At 35.1% G+C, this 20,273-nt stretch overlaps 2 protein-coding genes across 3 annotated transcripts; both read left to right on the plus strand.

Moving 5' to 3' along the window:
• The first annotated feature begins 82 nt into the window (after positions 1–82).
• LOC123663029 (protein cereblon-like) lies at positions 83–18,359 on the plus strand. Its single transcript, XM_045597770.1, has 10 exons — positions 83–257; positions 426–562; positions 10,664–10,863; positions 11,287–11,472; positions 12,044–12,151; positions 12,523–12,638; positions 15,216–15,359; positions 15,421–15,540; positions 15,870–16,014; positions 18,173–18,359. Exons 1-10 carry the CDS (start codon positions 245–247, stop codon positions 18,357–18,359), a joined length of 1,356 nt encoding a protein of 451 aa, XP_045453726.1. The 5' UTR covers positions 83–244.
• Positions 2,036–4,022, plus strand: LOC123662606 (putative nuclease HARBI1). 2 transcript variants are annotated; one of them, XR_006744519.1, is made up of 4 exons: positions 2,036–2,062; positions 2,138–2,339; positions 2,775–2,919; positions 3,544–3,811. XR_006744519.1 is itself a non-coding variant. In XM_045597425.1 (3 exons), the coding sequence occupies exons 1-3, from the start codon at positions 2,922–2,924 to the stop codon at positions 3,997–3,999; spliced, it is 417 nt and encodes a 138-aa protein (XP_045453381.1). In that variant the 5' UTR covers position 2,921; the 3' UTR covers positions 4,000–4,022. The 2 variants fall into 2 exon arrangements, 1 of the variants encoding a protein (XP_045453381.1); XM_045597425.1 differs by lacking the exons at positions 2,036–2,062; positions 2,138–2,339; positions 2,775–2,919 and adding exons at positions 2,921–2,961; positions 3,870–4,022 and having other exon boundaries at positions 3,544–3,790.
• Positions 18,360–20,273: the final 1,914 nt, after the last annotated feature.

The raw sequence follows: 20,273 nt of genomic DNA on the forward strand, positions 1-20,273 counted from the left end.
TTGTGAATTATTTTTATTGACTTAGGTATTTGTTTAAATATTAAATCACAAAATTTCTGATTATTAATGCTATATTAGTGTGTCAATGTCATTTGACAGAAGTCAACTTTTCCAGAATCCAGATTATTGTTTCCACAATAATATTTTTGTTTCATTAATTCAGTACCTAATATAACTGTTTCTACGTAGATAACGTTATAAAACGTCCAAAATTTCTCTTTTAAGGGAACTGTTGAGACGCATAATGGAAGATAATGGTCAGTGTAATTATAAAATTACCAATTCTTTAAGATATTTACATACGCAGTGTTGTTTTGAACATAAATATCCTACATAAATATTTATTCAATTTTTGCATAAAATTATTTCCTTTGATAATTATTAATTGGGTTTAATAAATACTTATAAACTAATTTTTATAATAGTTTCAAGTGATAGTGAGGAAAGACCAAATGAGAGGGGTGGCGGAGCTGAGAGAACGGGCGACGGGAGCGCTGACAACGACGAGGAGTCAGAAGAAGAGGAGCAACAATTTGACATCTCCCTCGCCGCCTCACATTCAGTTTGTGTTCAATATACTATATCATACTGTATTTCAAATATTCAAAATCTCCTGGATGTACATTTTTATTAACAGATTAATTCATACTTATTCTCCTTTCCTTGAAAAAATAAATTGGCTAGAGTATGAGTTATTCATGTTTATTTTTACCCAATTGTGCGATGTAAACGAGAGCTATGTGTTTATAAGTCTATGGCTAGATGTATACAATATTATGTTAGTATATGTCTGTTTGTTCTTATGTGGCATCGTAGAAACCAAACGTGTAGACTGATTTTGACTACAGTACTGAAATAGTTTCTTAATCAATACCCACATAAACAAATCATAAATTATTTGCAAAAAGAAAGGAGCCATTCTTCAACCAATCAAATCTCTACAAGCAGCCCTTAAAATTCCATGGTCCGATGCCTTGAACCTGATACCTACCAGCTAGTATACAAGCTTTTGCCTCAACAGTTTTTGGGTTGTCATATTTAAGCTTTCATTAGGAACTCTGACTTAAGCAGGTATTTGGCTACTGTGTTTTTGTATCCTGCCGGCCTAGCATGCGCGCGACGACAAAATTTTGTCTACCCCTTTTCTCGTATTATCTCTCTATGTCTACAGTAGCTAACATGCGTGCACGCGATACTCTTCTCGTTACGTCAATAGAAGAGATAATCATTAAATTTTAGTGATCTGTGCTATTTATCTCTATGGGAGCTAACATGACATCGTAATTTTGTCGAATTTCGACGTGATATTGACGTTTTAAGAAGAGAAACTTCTCGTGTTCAATATTATCGACGAGAAAGACGATAAAAAAATAAAAAATAAAACCGGGTGCCTATTTTTGTATACCATGGCGTTTCCGTATTATAATTATATTATTTCGGTATACGAAGAGCGGGAAGCACGAAAAGTCGAGCGCAGACGCATAAGGGACATTTGTGATCCGTTTGATTTAAGCGATGGAGAATTCATATCGCTTTGGCGGATCTCAAAACCAATGGCTTTTTATTTAATAAAAAAACTTGCCGTTGATTTGGAGCCTCAGGTAAAAAACAACAGCCTGCCCGTTCATTTGAAAGTAAGTCTGTATACTTCTCAATATTTGTATGTTTAAAGTACCTACATTACTTATTGGAAAAGTGAATTAACATGACAGAATATAAATTCTCTATATCCCACCGGGATAAAAAGCTTTCTATATGTTAATCAAGATATTATTTTATATGTGTGCAAAATTTTATTCAAATCCATTCAGCTGTTTAAGCGTGACTGTGTCACAAACCTCTTAAAAAACTTTCGTATTTATAATATCATATTAATCCAATTTGGATTAATTACATAATCATGCAAATACTAAAAAACGCTGTTATTATAGGTATTGTGTTGTGTTCAATTTCTTGCCAATGGAGGGTACCAGAGGCAAATTGGGCAAGACCACAGCATCTGTCAGGCTCAAACAACAGTGAGCAAATGTCTGGACCAGTTTTTAAAGTCTATTTATAGAAGGTGACAATAATAATATTTTAAATTATTGTAAATGAAAATTTACCTCCTGTATTCATCTTATTATATAAATTTCAGACTCTTAGCTGAATGGGTACATTTTCCTGCCACAGAATCAGCTCGAAGGCGTGTGGCTGCTGGATTTGAGGCTAAATTTAATGTGCCAGATATATTGGGGGTCATTGACTGTACTCACGTAAAAATATTTTCCCCTCCTGGACCACAAGGCGCCCACTACAAAAATAGGAGAAAGGATGCACACTCCATAAATGTCCAATTGGTATGAGTGTTTTCATCTCACTACAAGTAGTATCAAAGATCAAGACCATATTTCACAACATTCAATTTAAATATTACTTGATTGATAAGTCACTTGGCAGTACTATCAATTGCTGTTACAAAATTTTCAAATAGGTATACAATTAAAATGCCATTGTTTAGTAAACAAAGCTTACTTCAGTAAAAAACCTTATTGTCACTGAAAAATTAACCTTTATTAACAATAATAGGATATTTTGACATATCAAAACAGCACCTTTCTTCAAATACTTTGTTATTAAAATTATTAAAACTTATTATGCTTTCTTTAAATATGTTAGTCTACTGTCCACTGGCTTTTCAGTTGTATTCAAAGAGTAATTAGCAGTAGTAATTAGTATTAGTAGTAGTCATTTAAAATTCTTTTTCACCATAGATTTCATGAATAATTTTACAGGTTGTAGATGCAAATTGTAGAATAATCAATGTTAATGCCCGATACCCTGGCAGGGTACATGATGCTTTTATTTGGCACCACTCGAGTGTCAGAAACGAATTGAAAAGGCTGCATGAAAGAAGAATTGGAAATTACTTCCTGTTGGGTATGTCAGCTAAATATTATGCACAAACTATATTAACTAAGGGTAAAATAAAAGCAATGTAAAATTATATTTATATAGACTTATAAAGAATGAAAACATTTTATATTGTCATCACATTTATTTCAAAGAACCAAAACCTTCATCACAGCCTATATTATACTATTTTAAAATTTAAAAAATCTAAAATTGAAACACTTCACACTCGACTATATACCATACATGTAACTGAATAAAAATATTTTGTATTTTAACAAGTTGTATAATATTTAAAAAAATAAATAAAGAAAACTTTACCATAATATTGCTAACATTTTTATATAAAATATAAAAACACATCACATTTCAATGATAAAAAGAAACCAAAAGTTACTTTTATCACAGCTTCTATTATAATATCTAATATTCTAAATAAGGATCTCTTTTATTATAACTAGTAGGACTTAAAAGTATTTAACATACTAAAAATAACTCAATCTTCAATATTACAAAAATCACATTCAAATCAGTCTTCAATATTAAAATAATCACAGCAATAGGGTCAAATTGAGTCTTTTATTTTTTCGCCTCATTTTCTTTACTAGCACCACACCTGTAAAAAATATTTAATTTCATTTATTATTGTAGGTGACTCAGGTTACCCATTAGAGCCATGGCTAATGACGCCAATCCTACATGCAGAGCTCAACACTCCAGAAAAAAAATACACAGACTGGCACTGTCAAGCTCGTAATACGGTCGAAAGAGCAAATGGCTACCTCAAAGGTAGCCTAAGATGTTTAGGTGTTGACCGGGTCCTCCACTATGCCCCAACAAAAGCAGCGGAAATAATTTACGCTTGCTGCATTATTTTCAATTTAATGAAACATTTTGGGTATTAAAATAGTTTTCAGTATCCATTGTTCTTTATTATAACTTGTGAACAATTTTTAATGATGTATTGTTTATTATAGTGTACCACTGGAAGAAGACACAGCAAATGAGCAGCAGAGAGATGAGCCTTCAGGGATGGAGGAACCTAGGCACCTCATTAGAATTGGTCAAATCAGACGTGCAGAGTTAATTAATATTTATTTTAATTAAATGAAGATTTTTAAATGATTGTACTTGTAGTTATCATTAATTAGCCACCTGTCCTCATTTTGCTCATTTTAACCAATTTGATTTACAAATATTGTGATTTTATATTCAAAACTATAGTAAAACTAGCAGTGCACTGTGGTTTCACTTGTTTAATTTGATAAAAAATAGCCTATAGCCTTCCTCGATAAATGGGCTATCAACACTGAAAGAATTTTTCAAATCTAACCAGTAGTTCCTGAGATTAGCGCGTTCAAACAAACAAACAAACTCTTCAGCTTTATAATATTAGTATAGATATAGCCTAGGATATTCCTTGATAGTGCAGCTACCCATTAATGATATAATTTTTACAATAGGATGACTAGTTTCAGATATTAGCCTAATGATATTAATTTACAAATATTACCTCTTTTGTATATTATAGTATTGAAAATATTAAATTGAATTTTGCTGTTATTTTTAAACAATAATAGGAAATTTAAATTATTGCTATATCTTTGAATACTCACATGAAATTGAGGCGTTTTTCGCTGAGGTCGTTGGAGCGTCGCACTTCTACGATTAATTCCTATAACCAAACATATTTACAGTAGGTACTTACACATGTTTAGCAAGCTAGGAATATAGGGGCAGATGTACATACTAGTTTTGTTGAAAAATAATTTTAATTTTAATGAATAAATTTTAACTTACTTTAATTAAATTATTTAACTCTAACTGTGCATTTAAAAATCTATCATGCGGCAAGGTTTGGCGAACTCTTCGTGGTGCTTTAATTCTTTGAACTTGTTGGCCTGAAATTGTAGTTTCTGTAGGCTCTTGACTGAACTAAAAGAAAGGAAAAAATACATTGATGTTTGAATACAGAAAGATCAGTTAAGAGATCTTTTAGAATTTATAGTAGTGTAAATACAGAGAATGATTAAAACTGAAAATATAGGGTTTTACATTCAATTTCAGAATTAAATATCATTAAAATAAAGGTCAACTGGTAGAGATTCAAGGATGAAACAAATACACCTTTGTACATATTTAATATTTACAATTAGTTCCTTAGTTTAGATGTTAATGATTTAAAATTGTATAATACGATAATAACCTAACTTTAAAAATAAAAAGGCTGACCCTAAAACTGTGAACTAAATATTTTACTTACACCTACTGGTGACTCCTCTGGGCCACAACCTACTGCCATCTCATTCCCAATTGCATTGAGCACCAATGAAGAGTTTTCCGATAATTTTGGGAGTACAACAAAATTTCCAGTGGTGTTTCTTGCCTTGCTTAAGGCTCCCCCCTCCTCTCTGGCTTTTTTTTTTTGATCGCGCCAACACTTAAAGGAAAGTTTATGTTAAAACATTTTATTATATCTAATAGGATATGAAATATATTTTTGTGAGAGTTGTAACCCAAAATTCATATAATTTTAACCATTCAATTCATTAATGTAACTTACACTAAGAATAATGTGGCTCATGTACTTTAATAACTTACTATTTTCCATTGATCCACAGATCGGTTCGGACCAAGTTCGTCAAGGGCTTGCTTTAATGCAAGCCACTGCTCGTTATTATTCTTCGCCCCAAGAGGGGTTCGGAACTCACCGGCGGCAAAACTGGGATTTTGTGCCATATAATGGCACAAAAAACGTATTTGCTCCTTGTTGCTTCTTATTCTAAAACAATGCGTGATAAAATTACAATTATCGAGTAAGACAAGATGTAAAGCACAACACGAGCATATTGTTTTACACTTATAATTAATTTCATTTACTTACGCCTTTTTATTTTCCATATTAGATATACACTTTGATCTTAGCCTTTTGGCCGAGAAGATACAATATATATATTATCTTTGCTGACAAGTGTCAATTAATACTCAATCCAAGACCTACCCCACCCCAGCCCGCAAAATAATGATATTTGTAATAAAAAAAATACTAATTGATAGATTTTGAATTGCTCAATTCAACTACGTTGTCCTTTTAAATTGCTCACCTCAAATTATATAATTAAAAATCAAAATTAAAAAAAAAAATCAAATATTTTCAAACTCCTATATCTTTCGATGTATACAATATTTTAAATTGCTCAAAGTGTTAAAAAACTGCTCAAGTTGCATTTATAATTGCTCAAGTATAGTTTGGAACAGATCCACTTCCCTTAATTTTTAAATAAATATAAATAGTTTGCACAAATAAAATATTGATATTTGTAAAAAAAAAATACTAATCGATACATTTTCAATAGCTCAATTCGACTACGTTGTCCTTTTAAATTGCTCACCTCAAATTATTTAATTATAAATTAAAAAAGTCGTTGAAAAATATTCTTTTATCAATATTTTCAAACTCCTATATCTTTCGATGTATACAATATTTTAAATTGCTCAAAGTGTTAAAAAACTGCTCAAGTTGCATTTATAATTGCTCAAGTATAGTTTGGAACAGATCCACTTCCCTTAATTTTTAAATAAATATAAATAGTTTGCACAAATAAAATATTGATATTTGTAAAAAAAAAATACTAATCGATACATTTTCAATAGCTCAATTCGACTACGTTGTCCTTTTAAATTGCTCACCTCAAATTATTTAATTATAAATTAAAAAAGTCGTTGAAAAATATTCTTTTATCAATATTTTCAAACTCCTATATCTTTCGATGTATACAATATTTTAAAATGCTCAAAGTGTTAAAAAACTGCTCAAGTTGCATTTATAATTGCTCAAGTATAGTTTGGAACAGATCCACTTCCCTTAATTTTTAAATAAATATAAATAGTTTGCACAAATAAAATATTGATATTTGTAAAAAAAAAAAATACTAATCGATACATTTTCAATAGCTCAATTCGACTACGTTGTCCTTTTAAATTGCTCACCTCAAATTATTTAATTATAAATTAAAAAAGTCGTTGAAAAATATTCTTTTATCAATATTTTCAAACTCCTGTATCTTTTGATGTATACAATATTTTAAATTTCTCAACGTGTTAAAACCCTGCTGAAGTTGCATTTATAATTGCTCAAGTACAGATTTGAACAGCTCCACTTTCCTTAATTTTTAAATAAATATATAAAGTTGGAACAAATTTAACGTTTATATCGATAAAGTGAGCGCTGCAGATGCGCATAGACAATGATGGGAAGCCAAAAAAATTGCGGATATTCGTAATAAAAAGATGCTAATCGTTCGATTTTCAATAGCTCAATTCAACTACGTTATCCTTTTAAATTGCTCACCTCAAATTATTTAATTGTAAATCAAAAAAGTCGTTGAAAAAAATTCATTTATCAATATTTTCAAACTCCTATATCTTTTGATGTATACAATATTTTAAATTGCTCAACGTGTTAAAACCCTGCTGAAGTTGCATTTATAATTGCTCAAGTACAGATTTGAACAGCTCCACTTTCCTTAATTTTTAAATATATATAAATTGTTTGAACAAATAAAATAATGATATTTGTAAAAAAAATACTAATCGATACATTTTCAATAGCTCAATTCAACTACGTTATCCTTTTAAATTGCTCACCTCAAATTATTTAATTGTAAATCAAAAAAGTCGTTGAAAAAATTCATTTATCAATATTTTCAAACTCCTATATCTTTTGATGTATACAATATTTTAAATTGCTCAACGTGTTAAAACCTTGCTGAAGTTGCATTTATAATTGCTCAAATACAGTTTTGAACAAATCCGCTTTCCTTAATTTTTAAATAAATATAAATAGTTTGAACAAATTTAACGTTTATATCGATAAAGTGAGCGCTGTAGATGCGCATAGACAATGATGGGAAGCCAAAAAAATTGCGGATATTAGTAATAAAAAGATGCTAATCGTTCGATTTTCAATAGCTCAATTCAACTACGTTGGCCTTTTAAATTGCTCACTTCAAATTATTTAATTAAAAATCAAAAAAGTCGTTAAAAAAAATTCATTTATCAATATTTTCAAACTCCTATATCTTTTGATGTATACAATATTTTAAATTGCTCAACGTGTTAAAGAACTGCTTAAGTTGCATTTATAATTGCTCAAGTACAGTTTGGAACAGCCCCACTTTACTTAATTTTTAAATAAATATAAATAGTTTGAACAAATTTAACGTTTATATCATAAGACAGGTGTACGCTGCGCGTGCGCATAGACAATGATGCGAAGCAAAAAAATTGCGGATATTCGTAATAAAAAAGATACTAATCGATAGATTTTCAATAGCTCAATTCAACTAAGTTGGCCTTTTAAATTGCTCACCTTAAACTATTTAATAGAAGCAACCGGCAATTGAGGATAACAGTGGAAAGTAATGTTACTTTAACAATGTATGTGAATCCTGATAACTAATAAAAGTGGGTAATTATTTTAATTATACGAGGAAAGTATGAAATCTGCCTGCCAAAAAAGTGGGGCTGTTCCAAACTGTACTTGAGCAATTATAAATGCAACTTAAGCAGTTCTTTAACACGTTGAGCAATTTAAAATATTGTATACATCAAAAGATATAGGAGTTTGAAAATATTGATAAATGAATTTTTTTTAACGACTTTTTAGATTTTTAATTAAATAATTTGAAGTGAGCAATTTAAAAGGCCAACGTAGTTGAATTGAGCTATTGAAAATCGAACGATTAGCATCTTTTTATTACTAATATCCGCAATTTTTTTGGCTTCCCATCATTGTCTATGCGCATCTACAGCGCTCACTTTATCGATATAAACGTTAAATTTGTTCAAACTATTTATATTTATTTAAAAATTAAGGAAAGCGGATTTGTTCAAAACTGTATTTGAGCAATTATAAATGCAACTTCAGCAAGGTTTTAACACGTTGAGCAATTTAAAATATTGTATACATCAAAAGATATAGGAGTTTGAAAATATTGATAAATGAATTTTTTCAACGACTTTTTTGATTTACAATTAAATAATTTGAGGTGAGCAATTTAAAAGGATAACGTAGTTGAATTGAGCTATTGAAAATGTTTCGATTAGTATTTTTTTTTACAAATATCATTATTTTATTTGTTCAAACAATTTATATATACTTAAAAATTAAGGAAAGTGGAGCTGTTCAAATCTGTACTTGAGCAATTATAAATGCAACTTCAGCAGGGTTTTAACACGTTGAGCAATTTAAAATATTGTATACATCAAAAGATATAGGAGTTTGAAAATATTGATAAATGAATTTTTTTCAACGACTTTTTTGATTTACAATTAAATAATTTGAGGTGAGCAATTTAAAAGGATAACGTAGTTGAATTGAGCTATTGAAAATCGAACGATTAGCATCTTTTTATTACGAATATCCGCAATTTTTTTGGCTTCCCATCATTGTCTATGCGCATCTGCAGCGCTCACTTTATCGATATAAACGTTAAATTTGTTCCAACTTTATATATTTATTTAAAAATTAAGGAAAGTGGAGCTGTTCAAATCTGTACTTGAGCAATTATAAATGCAACTTCAGCAGGGTTTTAACACGTTGAGCAATTTAAAATATTGTATACATCAAAAGATACAGGAGTTTGAAAATATTGATAAAAGAATATTTTTCAACGACTTTTTTAATTTATAATTAAATAATTTGAGGTGAGCAATTTAAAAGGACAACGTAGTCGAATTGAGCTATTGAAAATGTATCGATTAGTATTTTTTTTTTTTTTACAAATATCAATATTTTATTTGTGCAAACTATTTATATTTATTTAAAAATTAAGGGAAGTGGATCTGTTCCAAACTATACTTGAGCAATTATAAATGCAACTTGAGCAGTTTTTTAACACTTTGAGCAATTTAAAATATTGTATACATCGAAAGATATAGGAGTTTGAAAATATTTGATTTTTTTTTTAAATTTTGATTTTTAATTATATAATTTGAGGTGAGCAATTAAAAAGGACAACGTAGTTGAATTGAGCAATTCAAAATCTATCAATTAGTATTTTTTTTATTACAAATATCATTATTTTGCGGGCTGGGGTGGGGTAGGTCAATCCAAGTACTCAATGTAGATTAAACGTAGTGTAAATTTAGAATGATACCAGTGTTGCATTATAAAAAAATGGTATATTTTTTTGTAAGGGCAGCACGAGTTTCTCTACTCGACAAGGTGAAGTCTTCGAAGAGAATTTTGTCTCTCGTAGTGCGCATGTTAGGGTAATCGAGAAAATACTCGATGTAGACATTATCTCTCTCTCTCGTCAAGAGATATCTCGTTGTATGCATGCTAGGCCGGCTGGTAATATTTTATTTGTATTTATTATATATTATATATTGTATGTAGTATATACTCTTAATTTCTGTTAAGTATTCTCACGGTGGAACATCGGTCCTCTCATCAACCAATGCTTGATTCTGTGTTTCTATTTTGGCTAGTTATTTTTTGGAGTTAAACATACATTGCAAGAAGTAACAAAGTTGAATTTGACAAATTGACTAAGTTGAAGGTCAGGCTATTACCTAAAATGCTTGAAGCTTTGCAGTTGTTCATCTTGGAGGTATGCAAAATGTTGGTCAGATAAGAAAATACAGTTTCAACATATAATATATTTGCCTCTCTAATGTGATGACCATAACTAAAGTCTGAGTAAGTTCAACCCCATTAGTAATCCCTTGTTAATTTTAAATATTGCAATGTGCTGTTCTTCATTAGTACATGGGCAACAGCCTAGTGCAAGTGAGCGGGCGCTCGGTGCTGGAGGCGGGCTGGCGCGGCCGCGTGCCGGTGGTGGCGCACCACGGCGCCGTGTTCCCCGGCGAGACCGTGCCCATGCTGCTCACGAACGCGCACGACGCCGCCATCATCATGAGAGCCATCCAGGGGGACAAACTGTTCGGACTCCTGTGCCCAGAGTGAGACCTTTTTATCTACTTAATAGGGAAAAATACAAATATTGACCTTGAGCGGGAAACGAATAAACGACCGGAGCCAGGTGCCGCGCATCCATATGCACTATACACCAGAGCAGTGCGGTAGTTGCTATTTTTCATTTACTAAGTTAGTGGTTCTTAACCGGTGGTCCATGGACCACTAATGGACCCTGGAAGCAACCAAAGTGACCTGCGAAAGCGGGGCGCAGAGTCACTCACCCAAGGGAGCTTCAAGAAGTTATACTAAATAACTAAGTGGATTCCTACTCCAGATTTCACTTCCAAATTGTTGGTGGTCTGGGGCAAAACCTTTTGTTAAATGGTCCGTCCCCTCTAAAAGATTAAGAACCAGTGGACGGGGTGAATGCCAATCGTGAAGTGCAATGTGTCGCGTGTTTCGGCCAGCGAGAGCGGCGCGCTGGTGTCGGGCTACGGCGTGCTGTGCGAGGTGTTCGAGGTGAGCGCGCGCGGCGAGGCGGCGGGCGCGCGCCCGGACCCGCCGCGCACCGTGTCGTTCAAGGCGCGCGCCACGCACCGCTTCCGCTGCCTCGACGTGCCCAAGCACTCCGTGCCCATACATGTCTACAGCAGGTGCGTAGCCCGCACTCGGCACACATACTCCGATATTTTAATTTGATAATGATTCGATACAATATCTTATATGTATTCTGTGGATGTACCTATAAAATAAGAAAACGAGTGTGCTTTAGACCACACGACTGAAGTGAAACTTGTAGTTGCCCCTACAGTAATATACGAAACGTAACTCTCTCTTTCTATCTACACTAACTTATATCTCCCTCTTGACTTCCATTTGCCTCGCCCGATTATACTTTTCGTAACGCTCTCATCAGACGTTCACCAGCTCACCCCAATTAAAGCGTGCGTAAAGGAGTATTACTTCAATAAATAAATAAATAAAATATTCCAATACTGTGGGAATAGATATTCGTTTAATTCTATTGTATTAGCGTTGTAATGCACCACGTTAGGTTCAAATTTCAAGATTGAAGTTTGTCTTACCATGCTATTATAGATCATTGTTAATTAACAACAACTAACTAATTAACTCTGTCATTTTACCGCTGCCTATGACACAAACATGCATCTGCTCACATCGGGAACAGACAGGTCGGCCAGTAAGTAAAGTCGCTGGTTCCAGGATGGGCCCGGCGGAGGTGGTGGTGCTGCCGGAGGTGCGGCGCGGCGACCCGCTGCGGCCCGCGCGCCTCGCCAGCCTCGACGCGCTGCGCTGCGGGGCCGGCCGCGGGCGGCCGTGAGTACCGGCGTGCGAGTGTGGGCGCAAGAGCGCGCGCGTGCGTGCATACGTGCGTGCGTGCGTGCGTGCGTGCGTGCGTGTGTGTGAGTGTGTGTGCGTGCGTGCGTGGGAGTATGTGTGCTTCCTAGGCTTTCGGGCTGACGTGGAGTTTTGATAGTATACATCTCTGTAGTTGCTTATACTAACGCAACTTTAAATTTGCATTTCGAACTATACTCGATTCAACAGATGTTCATTCACCGGAGCAAGTAACATGCAGTGTTTAGTGTAATGTAACAACTCTTTGGTGGAGTCTATTTTCAATGAATTTATAATTGCTGATATTGATGTGTAGTCTAAATGTATGCATTCAGACTGGACAGTCGACTGCGAGCAATGGACGCCGCCGTCACGCCGTGGCCGCGCTTCGTGTACGACATCTTCGACTACCGGCGGATGCGGCAAATCATAAAGGACTACTTCAAAACAATGTCGCTGGGTAAGCACCATGTTTAATATTTCTATTAAAATTAAATTATAAAAGGAGAAGAATGTGTGTTAAAGAGATGGAAAGAGTATTTTGAAAGTTTGTTCGAAAGAGAGGAAGTGCAGGTACAACATACTTCACCTTCCATGATGAAAGTGAGATAAGCATGGATGAAATAGTGAAAGCGTTGAAAAGTATGAGATTAGGTAAGGCTGCAGGGTGTGACAGGATTACCGTCGAAATGCTGAAGGCTGGACATGGCATAGTGACTAGCCTGCTTTACCGCCTTTTTAGTTTATGCTTTCGAAATGGGCAAGTACCGGGAGACTGGTGCAAAGCCGTAATCGTCCCACTGTACAAGGAAAAGGGTCACGGCGGGACTGCAGGAATTACCGCGGTATAAGCCTCCTCAGCGTCGTCGGTAAATTGTATGCAAAAGTGTTGATTGAGAGGGTTATGAATGAAACACACAAACATTTAGAAAGGGAATGGGGATGTACGGATCAGGTCTTTTTTTTGCGGTGCATAGCTGAAAAGTGTTTGGCCAAAAACAAAAAAGTCTATTGCGGCGTTGGATTTAGAAAAGGCCTATGATAGAGTGATGAGGAATGAATTGTGGTCAACATTGTCCGTGAATGGTATGAGCAGTGTCCTCATACGAGCAATCTCTTTATAGGGATTCTAGTGCTTGTTTGAGGATAAACAGGGCATGCACTGAATGGTTTAATATCGAAAAAGGTGTTAGACAGGGATGTGTAGCGTCACCGTGGCTGTTTAGTCTATTCATGGACAGTTGTTTGACAGATTTAAAAGAGAATGAAAATGGGTGGAGAATGAATGAGTTACTCGTCAAATGTCTACTCTATGCTGATGATCGAGGAGTCGCAGGAGATGGTAACTGCTATGAGTGGAGCTTTTGTAAGAAAGGGAATGAAGATAAAAGTAAAGAAAACGAAAGTGATTGGAGATGAACAAATTGAACAGGTGAATGAGTTTGTGTATCTGGGTTCAAAGTTAACAAGAGATGAAAAGTGTGAGAGTGATATTAAAAGAAGAGTGAATTCAGGAAACAGTGACAGGATAAGAAATAGTGATATAAGGAAACGTTTTGATCTGAAAGAAGAAATAGTGAAAAATTGAGAAAGGTGTGCTATGATGGTTTGGTCATGTTGGGAGAATGAGTGAAAAACGATTAACGAAAAAAGTGTATAAGGCGAGTGTGGATGGAAGGGTTGGAAGGGGTAGACCTAGGCGGACGTTGCGATCATGGCGAATACTTATACTCAGAGTGGTCCCGTGGCGCCTCACTAGGACGACGAGGGCACCGCTGGTTTTTAGTGGGTAGTCCGGCATTGCACCTACCGCCGGGAGCCCCACACTCCCGCTGCCCAGCTCGGCGGTTGGGTCAGTGCGTAAATGCATTTTCCAGCGTAAAAAAAAAGGGGGACGTTCCGAGACCAAATAAGGGACTTCTTGAAAAACGCCAGCTCAAGAGTACCCTGAACCGAAGAGCATGTATGAAGGGAATAATGAAAGTGGACGAAGCGAAAGAAGTATGTAAGCATTGTAGCAAGTGGAAAGAAGTGGTCTTTGCCTACCTCTACGGGAAAGAGGCGTGATTATATGTATATATTAAAATTAATTTTTATCGAAAAAAGTAAATTGTATTGGTGTTATATTTCGTGATAAATTGTAAAAATCTACAAATTAGGTGTGTGTGCTGGACATATTATTCTAGATGGCGATAAATCCGTTAGATTAGTTCTTCCACCTAGTAAGTATAATGTGCTAAGTATTGTACACATTGAAAAGGTCTACAGAAAACTTCGCTATAGTATATGTCTATCTCTTATGGATATCCCACAATGCCGTTTTTTTTTTTTTCATTTACTTTTTACGACAAATAATGGCTAATTTTCGAAGCGATTTTAACCAATACAGCGTTAATCCTTATCTAATTAAATACCTTAAATACATTGTTGATCTAATATAGATCTATATGGCCCTTTACAGCATATGATTTAAATGAATATTTTCGAAGATATTACAGATTTAAAAATTGCGGGAAGTAGCATTTGCGGCGGTTCCGCAGGTCTCCCTAAAGCACTTTGAATTTAGCAGCGATTGGACGCGTTTATTTTATGCGCGGGCAGTAATGAATAAATCAAAACTACTGGACCAATTTTAATCATTTTTTCAGTGAATGATATAGGCTATATATTTTATACCCGTGCGAAGCCAGACCGGGCTGCTAGAGTAATAATATAGGAATGCTTGCCAAAGTTTAGTATGTATCTTAATATATATAAATCTCGTGTCACAATGTTTGTCCGCGATGAACTCTTAAACTACTTAACCGATTTTAATCAAATTTGCACACCGTGTGCAGTTTGATCCAACTTGAAAGATAGGGTATATTTTGTTTTTGATATAGGTAATTATTATATTTTAAAAAAAAAATAAGGCGATACGAAGTTTGCCAGGTCAGCTAGTATGTAATAAAAAAGGGAAGTCGGAAGAAATATGGAGTAGGGTAGGGTGACATAAAACAGCCGGTGTCGCAATGCGCCTGACGGAGTGCCCCCGCAGAGAACGTGCCGGAGGAGGCGGTGTCGCTGTCGTTCTGGGCGGCGTCCAACCTGGCGCTGTCGGCGCGCGACCGCCTGGCGCTGTTCGCCGCGGACGACGCGCTGCTGCGCCTGCACATGGCGGTGCGCCTCATCGCGCGGGTGCGTACCGCCCCGCCCGCCCCACCGCCCGCCCCGCCCTACCGCCCGCCCGCCCGCCCTCTGAGCGACCCTCTGCTTGCAGAAGAGCGTGCTGTGCTGCTCGTCGTGCGCGGCGGAGATCGCGCGCCGCGAGGACATCTTCGCCATGAGCAGCGAGGGCGTGCACTCCAACTACACTAATCTAGGTCTGTGCGCGGTTTGTAAGCATACTTTAGTAGGCCGTGGATGCATAACGGAAATTCCTGCAATGAGTCTTTCTCTTTTTGGTAATGCTAGTGGAAGTTCGGGGTTCGCTTAAAAAAAAAATCTCTTAGACCCATTCAAAATATATAGGATTTGAAATAGGCCTATGTTATGAATCAAAATTAAGCGAAACAGGCTTTCAAAGGCTATTTGAAGATCAACCTGGAAAACAATAGTAATACAGTTATTTATTTAGTTTCATAGTATAAGAGTGCAATTGCGTTGTTATGAATCCTAAATGTATTAGAATGATCTCGCATGCCCCGGGCAGGCGGCTACATGCACGACATCGTGACGGTGGCGCGCGCCAGCAACACGGAGCTGAGCGGCGCGCCGTCCACGGAGTTCTCGTGGTTCCCCGGCTACGCCTGGACCATCGCGCTCTGCGCCGCCTGCATGGCGCACGTGGGCTGGAGGTACGCACACGCATGCGCACTCACACGCATGCGCACGCACACGCTCCCGACTCGGATTTTGCACATTAATAGTATCCTCTGCCTTTATAATAAAATAAACTATATTAAGTCAATAGCGTCCGTTTTAAAAGACGAGGTAACTATATTCTATTTTTTTTTGCAATAGTCTTAAATAGTAAACAAATATGGCGTACTCTGACCACAGACAAAAGAGTAATATTGTAAGTATAGTAAAGTGACACAAAGAGCAGATGAATGAACAATATTAATAAGTCGTATATAAAATTCATTTTATGTTCAAATATTTAAACTCGCTAACATACTCGTATTGCTAAAATTATTTCAAAACCTAATAATATATTGAATATTTTTGCTTTGTAGAGGTACAGAATTACGAAAAAAAAAATATATTAATGAGCATCGAGCATAAAAGGTAACAAATTTATATTTCGTTTATGTGAAATGGTCGGTAAAAAAGACGTCAAAAATAAAATTTACAACAAAATATAGCCATCTGTGTCAAAAAAAAAGTCGACCCTATTAATATTATTATCACATTATTTGTATTTACTATGAATAAAAAACCTGGCGCCGGCGGCACACTCTCTCTAACATGTAAAAAAAGGAATAATAACATTGTTCTCCACGAAGCTCTCACTGGGTAATCCTAAGTCTCATCCTAAAGTCTCAAATTTTTTCATGTGAACTACAGTAAACTTTTATGCCATTGCTATGTGGTATACTTTAATATTATATGGGATAGCGTCAAAAATGTTCAGGGTGAAATTGATATTTAGAAATATTCATAATATAAAATAAAACCTTTACAATGAACACTTTACCATAAAAGATTGACCTTTGTAAATATTTTGTAGCATTTTTTTTGCGCTCAACATAAAAAAGAAGAAAAAAAAAAACAATAACAAAAAACCAATTAATAACAAATTGCTTTACGGTAACATTATTTTATAATCTATTAACAAATTATAATTCTTAAAAATTTAAAAAATAGTAAAAAAAGATATAGAAATGTCATATTCAAAAATATTAGTTATCTATACTCTCAGAATTCGTATTTTAGTAGTTTTTATGTGTTTAAAATGATAAATAGATATTTTTTTTTTAGTGAAATAAATAGTAAATGGAGTTTTACAAATGTCCGTAAGCTAATGTGTTGTGAAAGAGAGTGATAAATGCGGAAAAACGTGAATTACCATTGACAGGGGTTTGTTTACCAAATAAGACTCTTTCAAAAAAAACGGAATATACGTTTTTAATACAGTTGCTCAAAAAGTGGTGTAGCGTTCGGGATGTGGGCTATTACATACTCGTGCTTTTTTTTACCTTTCCCGAACTCGTGCGTTCTCTTTCCCAACTGCCAAAATAATGTCTATTAAAAAGAAAAACCAACCATGAAGTTTTACTAAAAAAATTCATAGAAGTTTTTATGATTCATGCAAATACGTATATTTCTAAAAAGAAGCTACTAATTTGTTTCAATATCAGATTTAATGATTTGATTAAATGAGTTTGGTTAGGTTTCATTTCATTTCATCACATTAAATTTCATTTTCATTTCATATCAATAAAAAAGACTTGGCTGTATAGGCATAGTTTCCTTTGCCTACCAGAATGGGTGAAAAAAAAACTGTGCTTATATTTTATGGTTGGCGCCATTTTTCAGAAATTTTATTAAATTGCTTCATTTTTTCGTAACTGTATTAAAAATAGTCGTTCAGTACACGTGCGGAACCGCCATTGCAACTTGTTCCGACTGTCAACCGTCGCTTTCGGCTCGAGTAGACATTTGTCGGAACTTTTTCCAATGACGGCCTTTCCACACTTGTAATGAAATATACGTTAATATTATGTACGATTTTATTTTTGTGTTACCCACACATTAGGAATTCTAAACATTTTTGAATATTTTGACGGCGCCACGGTTCGCTTAAACCGAATATAAAAATTATCATAACAAAAATTTCGCTCTGGCGGGTACATCGTTCCATAGCTTAATTGGCTAGAGCGCCGACACGGTCAGTCGGAGACGCGGGTTTGAACCCCGCTGGAGCGGTCAATTTTTGATATGATATTCAAAAATGTTTTGAAATATACGTTGTCCGTGGCGCCCCTCCCCGCCGCCCTCGCCCCGCCGCAGGTTCGACGCGCAGCGCCGCAGCCTGCGGCCGCAGCGCTTCTACGGGCTGTGCCGCAACTACGTGCAGCCGCGCGGCGCGGGCGCGGGCGGGCGCGCGCTGGCCGCCGAGCTGCGCGCCGCGCGCCACGCGCTGTCGGCGCTGGGCCGCGCGCCGCCCGCCGCCGGCGACGACGACGACGAGCGCTGAAGCGCTGAAGCGAAGTGGAAATAATCGATTTATGAATGAATAATCGATTGTTTTGTTTGTAAAAATATATATTTATTAATAAAAATTTTTCGACTGTAAACTAATCGATTTTTCACATATAAATAATCCATTGTTATAACTATTTTTAACACATCCCTACTCTCCGCGTCGACGTCGCCGTCGCTCCGATCAGAGCAAGTTTAAGTGTATTATCTATGGATCAGAGTAACCGACCGCGAGCGAGCGCGGAATGCGGATTCCAACCCAGTCGTTATGTTTACACTACGATTTGACTTTTTTCTTATTATTATTATTATTTCTCGCTTGTTTCTTTTTCTTTTATGTTATTTGTATTGTTTTTGGTTGTACAATAAAGTATATTTGTATTGTATTGTATTGTACGATTCATTCTACTTATTAGAAACTTCGAACAAGGATTGTTCTAAATTTGACTAGTCGTAAGGACAACGAAGCATTTTTGAGTATACCAACCGTACAAAAAATTGTTGTCGATCCGCTTCGATTTCATAAGTGTAATTAACCCACGGAATAAGAAAAACTAGAGATGCCGAACTCACAAGCAAACAGCCCATAAGATATTGGAAGATATTACAAGAACATAATGATTGACTGGTCTAATGATAGGCTGGACATAATTGAACCCAAAATAAATTATGAATCGAAATTAAACCTACATACGTTGAAATAGAACTTTGCTTTCGTACAAAAGTATTCGCTGTTCAGCTATTATCCAATAGATGGCGATTATTCTAAATCATAGCAAATACATAAAATATATCTAATTTTGCTTTACATAGAGTTGTCATTGTCTTAACTTGAATTATTTACTTACTATTCGGATAATGAGATGATGAGTGACAAAAATATAGTTTTTGTCGATATTGTGATTTTACATTATGTCGAAATTTCAATATGAAAAACAATATTTGTCATAAAGTCAGTGAAACATATTGGTATTACAGTTTTCATTGAACGTAATATTGTGTATCATCATCACTTTAACCTATCGCAGTCCACTCCTGGATATAGGACAAGTTCGCGCCAAAAATAGCGTGATGAAGTGATATCTCCTAAATTAGGCGTCCAAATTAAATTCTATGGAAGACAATACAAAGTAAATGGACTCAACACAAAAATATTTTTTTATTCGAACCAGTAGTTCCTGAGATTAGCGCGTAAAAACAAACTTACAACCACAAATAACTTGACTGACCCGTTGGCGCAATTTGTAGTAACCCTGTTTTCTGTTCCGCGGGTTGCGGGTTCGATTCCCGCCTGAGTCTGGGTGTGATATTCGTATTTATATATTTACATATGTATTATTTCTATGTATATTTATAAAAAAAATATATAAACCTAAAACAGTCGGCTGTTACCTGTAACACAAGCTTTAAGTTGCTTACCATAGGAACAGGCGACCGTGTGTGTATGTTATAAGATAGGTATTTATTTATTATTTTCAGCTTTATAGTATAAGTATCGATATATCATTGTAAAAATTACCTCGACCGATTAGTATAATAACATTAGAAATATTTTTTTAGGTGTGATTTAAGATTCTTTGCTTGAGGAAGTTTCCTTGAGTTTCATAACCATTTTTTTATATAAATAATCCAAAATTTGCCTGATTGTAACTGATGTTATATAAGATTTTAAATAAACATGGTTATTTTCATTACTAAAATTACGTTTTTTTATTTTCATTTTGCGAATGTCTTGTTCACGAGACAGAAATTGGCGGGTAGATGATGACGGCATTAGATGTGTCCATACCGGACTACCTACTTTTTCGTACGTTTCACGCAGCAAATAATTTTGTTTAAAATAACTTTATTGATATTATATTGTAAGTCGTTACATACAAAATTATGCAACATACATTTTGTAGTCATT

Source organism: Melitaea cinxia, chromosome 19 (assembly GCF_905220565.1).
Source record: "Melitaea cinxia chromosome 19, ilMelCinx1.1, whole genome shotgun sequence".
Lineage (NCBI taxonomy): Eukaryota > Metazoa > Arthropoda > Insecta > Lepidoptera > Nymphalidae > Melitaea > Melitaea cinxia.